The sequence below is a fragment of the Mustela erminea genome, chromosome 10 (genome assembly GCF_009829155.1).
Source record: "Mustela erminea isolate mMusErm1 chromosome 10, mMusErm1.Pri, whole genome shotgun sequence".
NCBI classification, from domain to species: Eukaryota; Metazoa; Chordata; class Mammalia; order Carnivora; family Mustelidae; genus Mustela; species Mustela erminea.
This window is the reverse complement of record NC_045623.1, coordinates 34,964,922-34,980,005: the sequence shown is the minus strand read 5'-3', so window position 1 is coordinate 34,980,005 and position 15,084 is coordinate 34,964,922. Positions and strand designations below refer to the sequence as shown.

The 15,084-nt window shown below is 38.6% G+C and overlaps 1 protein-coding gene across 1 annotated transcript in view; it reads right to left on the bottom strand.

Annotated features, from left to right (window-relative positions):
- Nucleotides 1-265: 265 nt before the first annotated feature.
- GTF2B (general transcription factor IIB) overlaps nt 266-15,084 on the bottom strand; it is a 32,715-nt gene continuing 17,896 nt past the window's right edge. Inside the window, exons 3-7 of the mRNA XM_032361544.1 lie at nt 11,048-11,181; nt 6,213-6,359; nt 5,951-6,080; nt 3,118-3,399; nt 266-779 (exon numbers count right to left, since the gene is read on the bottom strand). Coding sequence (XP_032217435.1) covers nt 646-779; nt 3,118-3,399; nt 5,951-6,080; nt 6,213-6,359; nt 11,048-11,181 — 827 coding nt within the window. The 3' untranslated portion in view covers nt 266-645. The remainder of the gene's footprint in view (nt 780-3,117; nt 3,400-5,950; nt 6,081-6,212; nt 6,360-11,047; nt 11,182-15,084) is intronic.

Sequence of the window (15,084 nt, the reverse complement as noted above, 5' to 3'; positions counted from 1 at the left end):
ATCTTAGTAAATAAAAATAATTACAGATGATGCAGGTTCTATAAAATGAAATGTTAACATCCAAAAATTGCAAAATGCCTTTCAAGGTCCAGTTTACCACTCTGGCTTTTCTATACACACACACACACACACACACACACACACACACGCACGCACACATATATATAAATTGCACACACCCGCTTTGATTTTCCTGGCGTCAATGGTGGTTCCCAAAGCCTGACTTTGTTATATAAATAAAATATACATGAAAAGAAACAGAAAACAAGGACCTCTACCAGCTTTATTAGCTGCAATGATATGCATTATTTGTAATTATAAATTACATTTAACATGTAATTATAACAAAAACTTTAGTTTTGAAAAACATTTTATTCAAGAATTACATAATTTCAAATATCTTCCAAAATACAGTTTCCTAGATTGCTACAAAAGAAAGCAAATTCAATAAGAAATTTAAATCATTAAATATGTTTTACTAGTATATACATACAGAATGCCAAGCAATTAATATTTAGCCCTGGAATGCGTACCATGTCTTTTGTTTTTCCTTATTAAAGAGAGGCTCAATCCAGCACTTGGTATAGGCTATGTACAACAGGCCAAGTTCAGTGTTGAGAAGAGTTTGACATTAGCTGCCTCAGTTTACAGCTGTGGTAGTTTGTCCACAGGGGTGTCAAATTTGAAGTCTGTAGGAAACAGATCTGGGGCTCGAGGATAGATTAGCCTGTAGGACTGTCTGATTGTAACATCAGCAACACCAGCAATATCTCCAATTTCTAAAAGACAAAAATCAAAATATTAATTCCAACTTATGTATACAGCTATTCCATCTTATCTCCCATCTACAACCTGCCTTCCAATGTGTGAGATAGAGCAGTATAAAATCCAAACTGAAAACCCCAGGGACGTTGACTTTCAAAACCTAACAATGCAAATCCATACCAAAAGGTAGGTAGGAGGCCTACGGTTGATAACAGTAGTAATGGCAGTATCCCAGTCACCTCAAAGGGCTGTCTCGGCCATATGAAGAGCTCTGCTCGTTGCAGGCCACAGCAAGAGTGCTCAGGGCACAGCACTAGGAGCGAGAACTCTTGTACTAGCTGTCCTTTTGAGAACTGACTGCTGTTCCTTCACAGAAGTCTTTCTGAGGATCATGGAAGTAATCCATGAATACATTCTTATAAACTCACTTTATTATTTCCATGTTTAAAAGTTCCCCTGTAACACCTGTAGTAAATCCTGTTCTGTTAAAAGATTCTTTTGGAATCCTATGTTAAAGACTGTCCTACCTCATTTTTCTACTTAGTACATCAGACAGTATACAGCTACTTAATACAGCTGTACATTCTAGCATCGTGTAGATGTTTTCACTGTTATAGACACATAACACTGAGCACTGGGAGTTCACGTATTTCTAGTCTATTACAGAAGCCTAGGAGATCTAGTTTTACCTTTCAAAGTCATTGTCACCTTTTTCCTTTTTATTAAAAGGAGTCCCAAGGGACTGCTATGTGACAACTGTTTGATCATAAATTCTTAATCAAAATGGATTTTTAAAACATAGGCTTTACTGCAAACTCATTTTACCACCTTTTCACAGATCAACGCCTAAGGTTTTACGGATTTTCAGTGTGGATGTCTGCCATCAGTGTGCAATGAGCTCATTTTAAATGTCGTCTCATGTTGTGTTACATTTGTTACCTATCTGTCTTTTAGGCATGGAGACGGTGACTGTCAATTGGCTGCTGGGAAGGGAAGAAAAGGGCTTACATCTCAAAAAACCCAAAAACTTCATGTAAAACACAGAGCAGAAAATGCCAAGATAAACACTTTTGTGCTGTTGATTGGCATAAAGGTAAGGACACTCTGCTTAGTTTTAACTTCTCAATTTTACCAGAAGACTCAAAATTTCCTTGAGTCTTCTCAAAATTAAGACCAAAGGAATGGATAATGGCACATTTAAGTAACTAATGGTTGGCTTCTTCTTTCTAATCACTCTTCTATATAACTTATTACTTTTATTAATACAGAAACCTGCAGCCTGAGCGGAGGTGAAAGGCTGTTCTTAATAGGGTATTATAGTCAGTGCAGCCAGTCCTCTCACTGTCTCACTTTTAAATTTAGAATGGACTGCTGTTTTTCCTTTATAGATCTTTTTGAGGATCACAAAAGTAATTAGTGAATAAATGCTTGTAAAGAAATTCACTTAGCACTTCTTTCTGTTTGCAAGTTCCCCTACAACAATAAACTCAAAAGTGGCTTTTAGAAGTTTGAAACTACTTCATTAAGAAACTGAGTAACGTTTGAAAGGAGAAAGAGAACAGGCTTCACAGAATGTTACAACCTGATGGTCAGCATTGCTAGTGTACTCACTGTAGGAGGCCATGCTGGGAAGTGGGAAACAAGTGCGGCCCCCAAACTTTCTAGATCTAAAAAGCTAAATTTTGAGGGGGAAAGAAGGACTATTCAAAATAATTGTTTCAGGGTGACAAAAATAACTTCTAGAAATGAAAAATGTAGAAACTAAAATACTTAATTTGAATGGGAAAAGTGTGTCCATACAGAGTTATGCCTATAAACATTTTTATTTATGAATCACTTACAAAAATACAGTATTTTGCTGTTAAGTTTTGATTCTAGGAAACTACTTTTTTTTTAAAGATTTATTTATTTGCAAGAGGGAGACAGAAAATCTCAAGCAGACTTGCCACTGAGCATGGAGCCCCACATGGGGCTCAATCTCACAACACTGAGATCATGACCTGTGTCACCCAGGTGCCCCAAGGAAGAAATTCTCTCTTAAATGTGAGTTCAGATATTTACTGGCTCTTTACTTAAAATGGAAATACAGGGGCACCTGAGTGGCTCAGTGGGTTAAGGCCTCTGCCTTTGGCTCAGGTCATGGTCCCGGGGTCCTGGGATCGAGCCCCACATTAGAAGCTCTGCTCAGTGGGGAGCCTGCTTCCTCCTCTTTCTCTCTGCCTGCCTCTCTGCCTACTTGTGATCTGTCTGTCAAATAAATAAATAAAAATCTTAAAAAAAAAAAATGGAAATATAATAACATACTACAGCCTTCACAATTTCATCACTATTCTTCCTGAGAAAGAGTCCTACCTTTTTGGGTCCTCTTCTCAGCTGATGCTTGTGAAGCCATGTAAATGGCTGCTGCCGCCACAGAAATCGGGCTCCTTCCAGGAACCAAGTCCAGTTCCACAGCTTTACGGGCTATATGTGTAGCTGCCATCTGCACTTGTTTAGGGAGACAAAGGTTGGAACAAAACCTGGACATGAAGTCCCCAGTTGTAATCAAATCCACGCTGGTCTCTAAAGCCTTCAAAATAAGTTTAAAACATCTACCAATTTCTTTCTTAGAAATTCGTGACACAGCACATATTTCTGAAAGGAAAAAATTAAATAAATCCATGTTAAGTCATACGGTTCATTTAAGAATACATCATTTCTGATTATAAAATACATTCTGATTGCAAAAGTGCAATCATGCCTTAAACAGCCTGATTAAAAAATAGGCAGAGGGATCTGAATAGAGATTTTTCCAGAGACAACATACAGATGGCCAACAGGCACATGAAAAGATGTTCAACATCACTAATTATAGGAAAATGCAAATCAAAACCACAATGAGATATCACCTCAAACTGGTCAGAATGGCTATTATCAAAAAGACAAGAAATAACAAGTGTTGGAGAGGGGAAAGGATGTGAGAAATGGAAACCCTCACACACTGCTGGTGGGAATGGAAATTGGTGCAGCCACTATGGAAAAAGATGGAGGCTCCTCAAAAAACCAGGAATAGAAATACTTTATGATCCAGCTATTCCACTTCTGGGTATTTATAAAAAGAATACAAAGACACAGATTCAAAAGGATTTATGCGTGCCTATGTTCACTGCAGCATCGTTTACAACAGATAAGACATGGAGACAATCTAAATGTCATCAGTGGAGGGATGGACGATGAAGCGGTAGGTACATATACCAACACACACTATTCAGTCACAAAAATGAGTGAGATCTCCTCATTTGCAACAACATGCACGGACCTAGAGGGTATTATGCATAATATGTGGAATCTAAAAACAAAAACAAATGAATAAAAACAAACTCATGGACACACAGAGAACACCCTGGTGGTTATGAGAGGGGAAAGGAGTTGGGGAGTAGGCAAAATGAGTGAAGGGAGTCAACTGTACAGTGTCGGATGGCCACTAGACTTTCAGTGATTGCTCTGTAGTATGTAACAGATGTCAAATTACAGTTGACCCCTGAACAACTCAGGGCCTAGGAATGCCAATTTCCAGCACAAAAATCTATGTGTAATTTCTTACTCCCCAAAAACTTAACTACCAATAGCATACTATTGTCTGAAAGCCTTAGTGATAATAGTCAACATTTGTATTTGTATTATATACTCTCTTTTTAGAATAAAGCTAGAGACAATATTAAAATCGTAAGAGAAACTACACTTGCAGTACCACACCATACGTCAAAAAAATCTGCATATAAATAGATACATGCAGTTCAAATTCATGTTGTTCAAAGGTCAAAATGTGCAATATTGTGCACCCAAAATTCACCTATGGTATATATGGGATATATGGTATATAATGTATCAATTACATCAATAAAGAACAAATCATGCCTTATAAATGAATCTCTGATCTTCTCAGTGATAGTTCCCACAGAGCTAATTTAAAATTTCTCAGTTAATTTAAAAATATTTCTTTTTTAGAGAGAGAGAGTGTGCACAAGTAGGGGGAGATGCAGGGAGGATGGAGAGGGAGAGAGACTCTCAAGCAGACTCTGCATTGAGCACAGAGCCTGGTGCTGGACTTGATTGATCTCATAGCCTGAGATCATGACCTGAGCTGAAACAAGAGTCAGGTGCTTCACTGACTGAGGCACCCCCTCTGTTAATTTAAGTATTTATCACACTTCAAATAAGTCTTAAACAAGTTAAATGTAGGTTCTTACTATTTCAATATTAACTTCTCTAAATTTCAATTCAGACAAGTAAGTTGCTTCAAAAATTCTAAAACTTCGTTGATATTTATGTATGTATCTGTTGTAAGGAGTAGGTGTATCAAGATGAAAGAAAACACTGAAAGCTAAATACTTCTCAAGCTACATGAAGTCACATGCACGGGCAATCTCTGGGATTACTGGCTGTAACAAAATGAGATCGAATACTTGATTCTGTTGTCTAAAAATTAAACTACCACTTTCAGAACAAATTTAACAAAAGCCTTAGTTTTAATTTGTAATAACCAAAAAGATGATGAGAATAAAAGCCATGCCGCATAGTAAAATATTCACTGATGAATGAAAGGTAATGAAAGTCTTACGCAGAAAAGAACCGTGGCGGTGAAAGAGGAAGCCCCACAGCCTCTCTGAACAGCTGTTACCTATTCATCGTGACTGCGAACTGGACGGAAAATACTTGTTCTCTCAAAGTCTCCGACACTAAGTGTGAAAGTGCAAACTGTGTAACTTGAAACAAATGGCGCTGATGTTTTCTAAGGCTTGATTCCTTCACAGTAGAAACCTGTGCTGGGAGTGGGAATGGTTTTCCACGCGTCAAGTATATAGACTTAACTAGTAGGGAAGGCGCCCTCTGGCTTATGATGCCAGGCCTCAAACACCTCAAAAGAGTCAGTTCAAAAGATCTCATGAGCAAAGAACACAGAGCTCACATGAACTAAAGCGATGTTACATGGGAAAATAATCTGAGAAGAATAATGGTTAAGATCATACAATGAATTTCTGTCAAGGAATAAAATAAAGAGGCATTTGGAAATGATACTAAGATGGATTACAATATGTAACCAGGAAAACATGACAGCTACATAGTGTCAAAGCTGCTTGACTTTGGTCTGTTACATTATCACGGTTATTACATAACTTTGCAATCTTTGCAACTAAAAACTTACCTTTAAATGTCCTAGGAACCCCTTCTTGTCTACAGGCGATATAGAGACAAGCGGAGGCTATGGCATCATTAGCTCTGCCCTTCAGGCTCTTCTGTTCATACACTTGCTTGAATAAATTATTTGTTCGATCCTTCAAAGCAAAGAAACTAAGTTTAATTAACTCTAGGCCATTTAATTAGTTGCAATATCAAAATTTCATGTGTTCATTAAATTATGCTAAGTCAATGCCAGAATGGCTTAAAGGAGACAGACAAGAACTTACAACTATATTCCGAGGGAGGTTGATTCTGTCTGCCATAGTAGTGATTTCTTTGAAAGCATTCATCATTGCACGATCAGAACTGCTCATTGTTCTCCGATTTTGGTACTTAGAATTGCCAAATTCATCAAAACTTGCAGCTCCTGTACCCTATAAAACAAAGTTTTACAACTTCATGCAAAAAAGATTCTTTAAATATGAATGAACAGACATTTCTAAGAAAACAACTTCCACGATCTGACTGCATAAGCCCAAGAATTCTACCCTGTGCCTCCTCCTTATTCCTTAGTAGAACAAGTACCAGATTGAGATGGTTTAAATGAGTATCTGTGAGAGGACCCAGTAACATCAACCATCACATTAACAGACCAAAGAGAAACATCAAAGGATCATCTCCAAAGGTGCTATAAAGGCAAGCAAATAAAACCCAAAAGCCATTTTTTGATAAAAACTCACAAAACACGGGGCGCCTGGGTGGCTCAGTGGGTTAAAGCCTCTGCCCCCGGCTCACGTCATGATCCCAGGGTACTGGGATCGAGCCCCGCATCGGGCTGTCTGCTCAGCGGGGAGCCTGCTTCCCTCTCTCTCTGTCTGCCTCTCTGCCTACTTGTGATCTCTCTGTCAAATGAATAAATAAAATCTTTTAAAAAAAAACAAAAAACAAAAAAACTCACAAAATACTACAAATAGGTACTTCTTCAAATTAGAAAATCTTTCTCCCACGCCCTAAGCCAGCACAGTGAATAATGAAGAAAGCAAGCATACCCTGTTTTATTGTGCGTCATTTACTGCACTTTGCAGAGATTATATTTTTGTGCTGCTGTTAACAAACTGAGGGTTTATGGCAACCCCACGTTGAGCAAGTCTACTGGTGCCATTATTCACTTTAGGTCTCGGTCACATATTGGTAATTCTTGCAACATTTCCAACTTACTCTATTTCTCATGGTGACCTATGATAAGTGATCTTTGATGTTACTATTTTAATCATTTTGGGGCTCCAAAAACAGCACACTTAGAAGATGGCAAGCTTAATAAATTTGCGCGTTCTGACTGCTCCACTGAGCAGCTCTTCCCCCATGTCTCTCCCTCTCCTCGGGCCTTCCTGCTTCCTAAGACTCAACAATACTGAAATTAGGCCAATTAATAACCCTTTAATGGCCTCTCTGTTTGAGTCAAAGAAATAGTCACATGCTTCTCACTTTTATATCAAAAGCTAGAAATGATTAGGCTTAGTAAAAAAAAGGCATATCAAAATCTGAGATGGGCTGAAAGCTAGGCGACTTGTGCCAAAAAGCCAAGTTGTGAATGCCAAGGAGACGTTCTCGAAGGATATTAAAAGTGCTACTCTCCAGTGAACACACAAACGATAAGAAAGGGAAACAGCCTTCTTGCTGATATCTTGATGATATGAAAGTGTTAATGGCCTGGATGGAAGATCAAACCAGCCACAACATTCCCTTAAGCCAGTGCCTAATCCAGTACAAGGCCCTAACTCTCCCAATTCGTGAAAGCTGAGAGAGGTAAGGAAGCCCCAGGAGAGAGGTCGGAAGCTGGCAGAGGTTTGTTTCTGAGGTTGAAGGAAAAGAAGCCATCTCTTATAGAGCACAAGATGAAGGGCACGTGCTGACAGAGAAGCTGCCCCAAGTTCTCTAGAAGACGCAACTATGAGAATTCATGAAGGTGGCTACACTCAACAACAGATTTTCAATGTAGAAGAAACTGCCTTCTATTGGAAGAATATGCCATCTAGGACTTCCTCAGCTGGAGAGGAAAGAGAGGTCAATGCCTGGCTTCAAAGATTCAACAGCCTGTCTCTGTCGTTAGGGCCTAATGTAGCTGGTGACTTGAAGTTGAAGCCAATGCTCATGTACCAGTCTGACAACTCTAGGGTCCCTAACAATTATGCTACCTACTTTGCCTGTGCTCTAGAAATAAAACAACAAAGCCTGGATGACAGCGCATCTGTTTATAACAGGGTTTACTAAGTATTTTAAGCCCACTATTGAGAACTACTGCTCAGAAAAGAAGATTGCTTTCAAACTATGACTGCTCACTGACAATACACCTGGACTGTCTGTGGGGAGCTCTGGCTCTGACAGAGCTGGACAATGGGATTACTGTTGTTCTCATGCCTGCTAACACAACATCCATCCTGCAGCCCGTGGATCAAAGAGTGATTTCTACTCTCAAGGCTTATTTAGGAAACATATTTCGTAAGGCTACAGGTGCCACAGCAAGTGTTTCCTCTGATGGTCCGGGGCAGAGTCCACTGAAGAACTGGAAAAGATTCACCATTCTACATGCCATTAAGAACATTCATGACTGATGGGAAGAGCTCACAATATCAACATGAACAGAAGTCTGGAAGAAGTTGATTCCAGCCTCATGGGTAACTTGGCGGGCTCAGGACTCCAGTGGAGGCAGGGACAGCAGATGTGGTGGAAACAGCGAGAAGACTAGAAGCAGCAGGGGAGCCTGAACATGTGACTGGACGGCTGCGATCTCCTGATCGAACATTCACAGTGGAGGGGCTGCTTCTTACAGATGAACAAAGACAGTAGTTTCCTGAGCTTGACTCTACTCCTGGTGAAGATGCTGTGAAGATGGTTGGAATGACAACAGAGGATTTGGAATATTAAATAAACTTAGGTGACAAAGCAGCGGCAGGGTCAGAGAGGATGAAGTCCAATTCTGAGACAAGCTCTTCTGTGGGTAAAATGCTATCGGACAGTATCACAAGCTACAGAGAAATCACATGTGAAAGAAAGAATCAGTTGATGGGATAAACTTCAGTATTTTAAGAAACTGCCAAAGCCACCTACCATTCAGCAACCATCACATCGAAGCAAGACCATTCACCAGCAAAAAGATCACAATTCACTGAAAGCTCAGAAGATGGTTAACATTTTAAAATTAGGCAAGGAGAGCAAGACAGGGGGGCACCTGGCTGGTGCAGTCAGTAGCACATGCAGCTCTTGCTCTTGGGATTGTAAGTTCAAGCCCCACATGTGGTGTGTTTACTTAAGATAAAAAATAATTAAAAATTAAAAATAAAATTAAGAGAAAAATCAGAGGTACTCATTTGGGAAGGAAGCGATAAACTATTTACAGATAGTTTTTCTGAATACCTAGGATATTCAAGAAAATCACTGTAAAACTGCTATAAATAACAGAATCCATGAGAGGCAAGGTCAAACAGAAATCAATAGCCTTCATATGTCCAACTAACCAGTTATAAGGCAATGAGAGATACTCCAAATGCAAAACAACAAAAAAGATAAGTACCTAGGAATCATCTTAAACATAAAAGATCTATTATGAAGAAAACCTCTCTAGAAGGACACATATGACTTAAGGAGATGGAAAAGCATACTATATTTTTGGACAGAAGATTTATCAGGAAGAAGTTGATTTTCTCTAAGTCAATTTGCAAATAATATCTTACCAATGCCTTGCTGAAAATAACTTAAAAAAAAACCAAAACAAACAAACAAAAAAACAAAGTGACCCCTCCTAAACTTTAAATGGAAAAGATGAGTGAAGAAAATGCTTAGAAGGCAGAGCAGTGAGGAAGAGCTAAAGCTATGGGATACTAACAGTGCGGCGTGACATCTGACTTGACAGGGCCAGGATGATACAAGATAGAAAGTCTGGAAATATTCCCAAATACATATAGAAATATAGTATATGACAAATATAACACCTTAAAAAACTCACTTTTGCCATGTAGGATAAACCACTGTCAAAGGATACAGGAGAAAACTAGCGATAGTGGTTACTGGTTTCTGACAGGGAAAGGAGGTTGCACTGGGAACTGAGTTTGGGGGTCAAGGGTGAAGAAAATTGTGTTCTTTTCATATTTGTGTTTGAGTCCTGTACTTCCTACTGAAAAAATTTAAACATTAAAAGAAGTCACAGATTCAATTAGTTGCAATCTCAGATTTTAAAATGTCCTCAGTATACTTTTATCCCCCAGCCTGTAAGGCTGAAGTAAATGTAGAAATCACCCAAAGATATTTCTGAATATAATACTATCAACTTGAACCAATCCTACACTGTGGTTCTCAAATTTTATGTGTACTTTATAAAGCATCAAATTTTATATGTACTTTATAGAGCATAATTAATGACCTTTTTCATAATATTTTCTTGAAAACAGACTGCAGTAGTATAGATTAAGTCCTGAAATAGCATCCCTCTATTAGTTCTTTGGAATATGGCCACCACTACTTCCAGTTCAGATAAAAGAGCAAAAAGAAGCCAGGTTGCCAGACATATTACACTGCTGCCTTATCTAACAGCAACAGCTACCATTTACTGAACACACACTACATGTATTATAAAAACTTTACCTACATTTCCACGTAACCCTCAAAATTTCTACGAAGTACTCGTATTCTCACCTAACTGATGACGAACATGAAGCTTAAGTACGTGGCTTAGGTAAGTCATAAATCCACCAATATTAGAAAATAAGCTATACTGAGCTACAATTTAGCTCGGTGGGGGGAAAAGAAAAGACATTCATAATATTCAAGGAACATATTAATATGAACACATAAAGATCACACTACATTCAATTTCTGTGCAAAATATGCTTCACGGAAACAAGGGCCTGAGATATAAAGACTCTGTTATCACGACCCGCTGATCTCCCCTTTAAGGTGGAAAAAATGTGTAAGGGAATAATCATTCACAATTGTATTACTGGTAAATCTTATTTTCTCAGGTCAAAATTCCTCATGGAAGCAGTGAGAGATACTTCTGCAAAGTTCCCAAACTCCCAGGTCTATGGTCAGTCCACACTTTCTATTTCCTAGAGAGAGGTTCGATTACCTTGCCAATCATAGTAGACAAATCTCCATCACTCAGAAGAGGATTCTGAGAGTCTCCAACTCGGGATGGATCTTTTGTTGCTTTATCATTGCTGAAAGTTCTCCATTCAGACCCCACATCGATGACCCGGTCACCTATAAACGTAAACACAAATCTAAATGGTCTTGTCAGGACAGGATTTAATAAACACTGTGTAATACCCAACTCAGCCCTTTTATTCTAGGAAATCTCAACACGGACATCTGGGCTCCAGCTTAAGTATCACATCGCAGACATCTGTCCTGAAGCATTCCTTTAATGACTATGCAAGTCCAATAATAACCCTACTTATTATTTATTTATTTATTTAAAAATATTTTATTTATTTGAGAGATTGAGAGAGATCATCAACAGGAAGTAAGGGTAGAGGGAGAAGCAGACACCCCACTGAGCAGGGAGCTGATGCAGGACTGACCCCAGGAACCTGGGATCTGCCTAAGCTGAAGATAGACACTTAATTGACTGAGCCACTTAGGAGCCCCCATAACCCTCTTTAAATATTTTCCTATAAACAGTCCTATTCTAACTCTTGGAAGAAAAAGAATTAGTCAAAATAAAGACAAATCACAAAATAAAGACATTCATATGTGATGCAAAGATAAATACGATTTAGAACCAAAATTTGCAAGAGGCATAGAAAAACAGACACACACAAACACACACACATGCCCCCGAAAACACTGCTCACAATGGTATTAATGCACACAGTTTCATATAAAGTTATTTTTATGGGAAATGCTTTGCAGAGAGCTAGGCCTAAACTTATGTTTTAGTAACTACTGGACAAAAACAATTATTTTTGGCCAAATAAGTTAAACAGAGTAAAATGTTAAGCCTAGAGCCAGTGAGAAGAAAGCCAGGTAGTCATACCAAAAGAGCAGATATGAATAGATCTGGCTGACTACTGCTGTGGAGGGGATGCTCAGTGGCTGGTAACATTTCCACAGTGACAAGAGTGACCACTGAATACTTGCACCTGTGGTGGTTGTGTGAACGTTCTCTTCTAATCCTCAGAGCCTCGAAAAGTAGATGCCATTTTTACTGCCACTTTAGAAATAAAATTAATTGGCCTAAGATCACCCAACTAGAAAGAAAATGTGCCTTAGATCCCAAAGCCTGTTGGTTCTCTACTACATCTGTAAAGCCTGAACTCTCCCACCAAAGTGTGATAAAACTGAAAGCAGGAACCAGGCCACTGCACTGCTGCCTGAACAGAAAGGAGACCGGAACAGCAGAAATCAGTTACCTCAGCAATTAAAAAAAAGTTCTCGTATTGACAGCCAAGAACATAATGGTTATGAGCATGGACTCTACCATTTGCCGTTTAGTCTTGGACAAATTATGTCATTTTTCAGCTTTAAATTTCCCCAGTAACCTTACAATTTAAATATTGTAAAGATTAAATAAATACAGGTACAATACAAATAAAGTGATTAAAAAGTTCCAAGTGAGTGCTTGATATTTAGCTATTTGCTGCTACTAAAATGAAAACAAGATGACAGAATATTCTGACATTTCCCTCCTTTTGGTGAGAGGAATAAGGAGAGGCACCGGTTATAAAACATTCGTCTCACATTACACTTTGAAAGTAGCAGAGTACTCTGCTCCAAGTATTTGATCAGAGGAGCAGCAAAGAGAAAAGAAGGAAGGAAATTAATGTAGACTCTGCTAAGTCTTCTGAACCGTTTTTTATGTAGTTAATTAAAATGCTATACTCTAAGTATAATCATCATAATCTAATCCTAATGTTATAGTTAAGAAAGCAGGTCAATGTGCAATGGAATGATTCATTCCTGATGGTTTTGGAAAACTATTTTTTTTGAACAGTCAGCTCACTTGGGAGTAACCAGATATTACTTGGATTAGCATGTGTTCTTGTCACAAGGGAACTGAGATGACAGGGAGGGTCCCCACATGCCGACCTGTATTAAGTAAGAATGGCCAAGGAAGGCTGAAGCAGGGAGAGTGGTGTATAGCGCAACCTCAGTGGATGAGAGATTGAGCAGCGGGCCCAAAATAAGGACAGAAAGGTTAAATGGATGGGACCGTCACGATGGATTTCTCTGCTTCCTCCTGAGAAAAACAAACATCACTAAACTTGGGAAGTAATTCTGTAAGTTCTAAAACTTACCTGAAAGTAACAAAACCTATGATTATAGACTTAAGTCTCACTGCAATATTAATTAAACAAGGTTCTTGTCTCAAAGAGACCACTTTAAAGAGACTGATTTTTCTTCCTTTTTATAAAAGAATAACAATGCTTGCTTACCAACATATATATTAGTTATATATATATGTATGTATGTATATATGTATATATATATATGTATAAGTGAAAGAAATTACCTGTATTTCAACTCTAGAGAAAACCTCTGTAAATATTTTGGAATATGTATTTTCTGCCTTTCTAATTCATGTGTAGGTTTTTCCCTAAAATTAAATTACATTGTGCCTATTCCATGAAAAGCTCTATTCAACACATCTGTACCATAAACAAGAGAAGATTTTTAAACAGTTTAGGTCCTTTTAATAAAGCATCTGCCAAATAAAGTGATACCCTGAACTATTGTTTTCTTTTTTTAATGGTTATTTATTTATTTATTTATTTGAGAGAGTGAAAAGGGTGAGAGACTACATGGTGGGGGGTGTGGAACTGCAGAGGGAGAGGGGGAGGGAGGAGCAGACTCCCAGCTGAGCAGAGAGCCCAGGCCCCCAGGATCATGACCTGAGCCGAAGGCAAATAAATGCTTAACTGACTGAGCCTCCTAGACATCTGTTTTCTTTTTTTTTAAGATTTATTTTAGAGAGAGAGAGAGAAGGTGCTTATGAGTTGGGGGAGGGGCTGAGGGGGAATGGAAAGGGGCAGAGTGGGAGGGAGAGAAAGAATCTCAGGTAGACTCTCTGGTGAGCTGGAGCCCAATGCAGCAGATCCCAGGACCCTGAGATCATGACCTGAGCTGAAATCAAGAGTTGGACGCTTAACTGACTGAGCCACCCAGGCGCCCCATGCACTATGTTTTCAAAGGGAAAAATGGGAATCTAATTTTCCTAGTCAGAGAAATAGAAACACACAAACATATGCAAAACAAAAAAACTACTATGGCCTTCATATTTGCAGTTACTTGCTAAATTCTAAGTCCAAAAAAAAAAAAAAATCAAATGTCATTAATAATAGTTTAAAGAACTTATTAAGAGAACAGCATAAACGAAAAGGTAGGGAAGTATGCTCTAGAAATCTAAAGATAAAGCATCTTGTCTAATATTTTATTTCATAGCATTTTCATTTTGGCCCCAAAATAACCTACCATGAGTTTCTTTTATTGGTTATTTTGTACTGTCTTTAAAAAGAAAGATGGAGGGGCGCCTGGGTGGCTCAGTGGGTTAAAGCCTCTGCCTTCGGCTCAGGTCATGATCCCAGGATCCTGGGATCGAGCCCCACATTGGGCTCTCTGCTCAGCAGGGAGCCTGCTTCCCCCTCTCTCTCTGCCTGCCTCTCTGCCTACTTGTGATCTCTGTCAAGTATATAAATAAAATCTTAAAAAAAAAAAAAAAAAGATGGATTGTGGGGAAGGTGGGTGGTGGGAAGCTGGCCTAGGATAGTATAAATAGAAAATCCAGAACTTGGTAGTGATGTCATTTTTCCACATATGTGGGAACAATTTATATGCCTCATTCAACAATTTGTGATTTGTGCTAAGAGCCATTTCCTCTTTTCATATTTTACTGCTCAAAACATAGCATTCATAAGAAATGAAATTTCCAAAATAATTCAAATAGCCTATCATGAAACTATAACTGGACCATCAGTGAAGTGCCTGAGTAATGAAATAGGGCAGACCATTTAAGAAAAACCAAAGTGCATGAAGGATTTTCATTTGAAGAAAACTTACATTAGGCAGCATCTTAAAAGTTGCTTTGGAAGAAAACTGCAATACACAATCTTTTCAAGGGTAAATGCACAAGGCAGCCATAGTCAACCTCTGGCAAAGCAGCAGCCT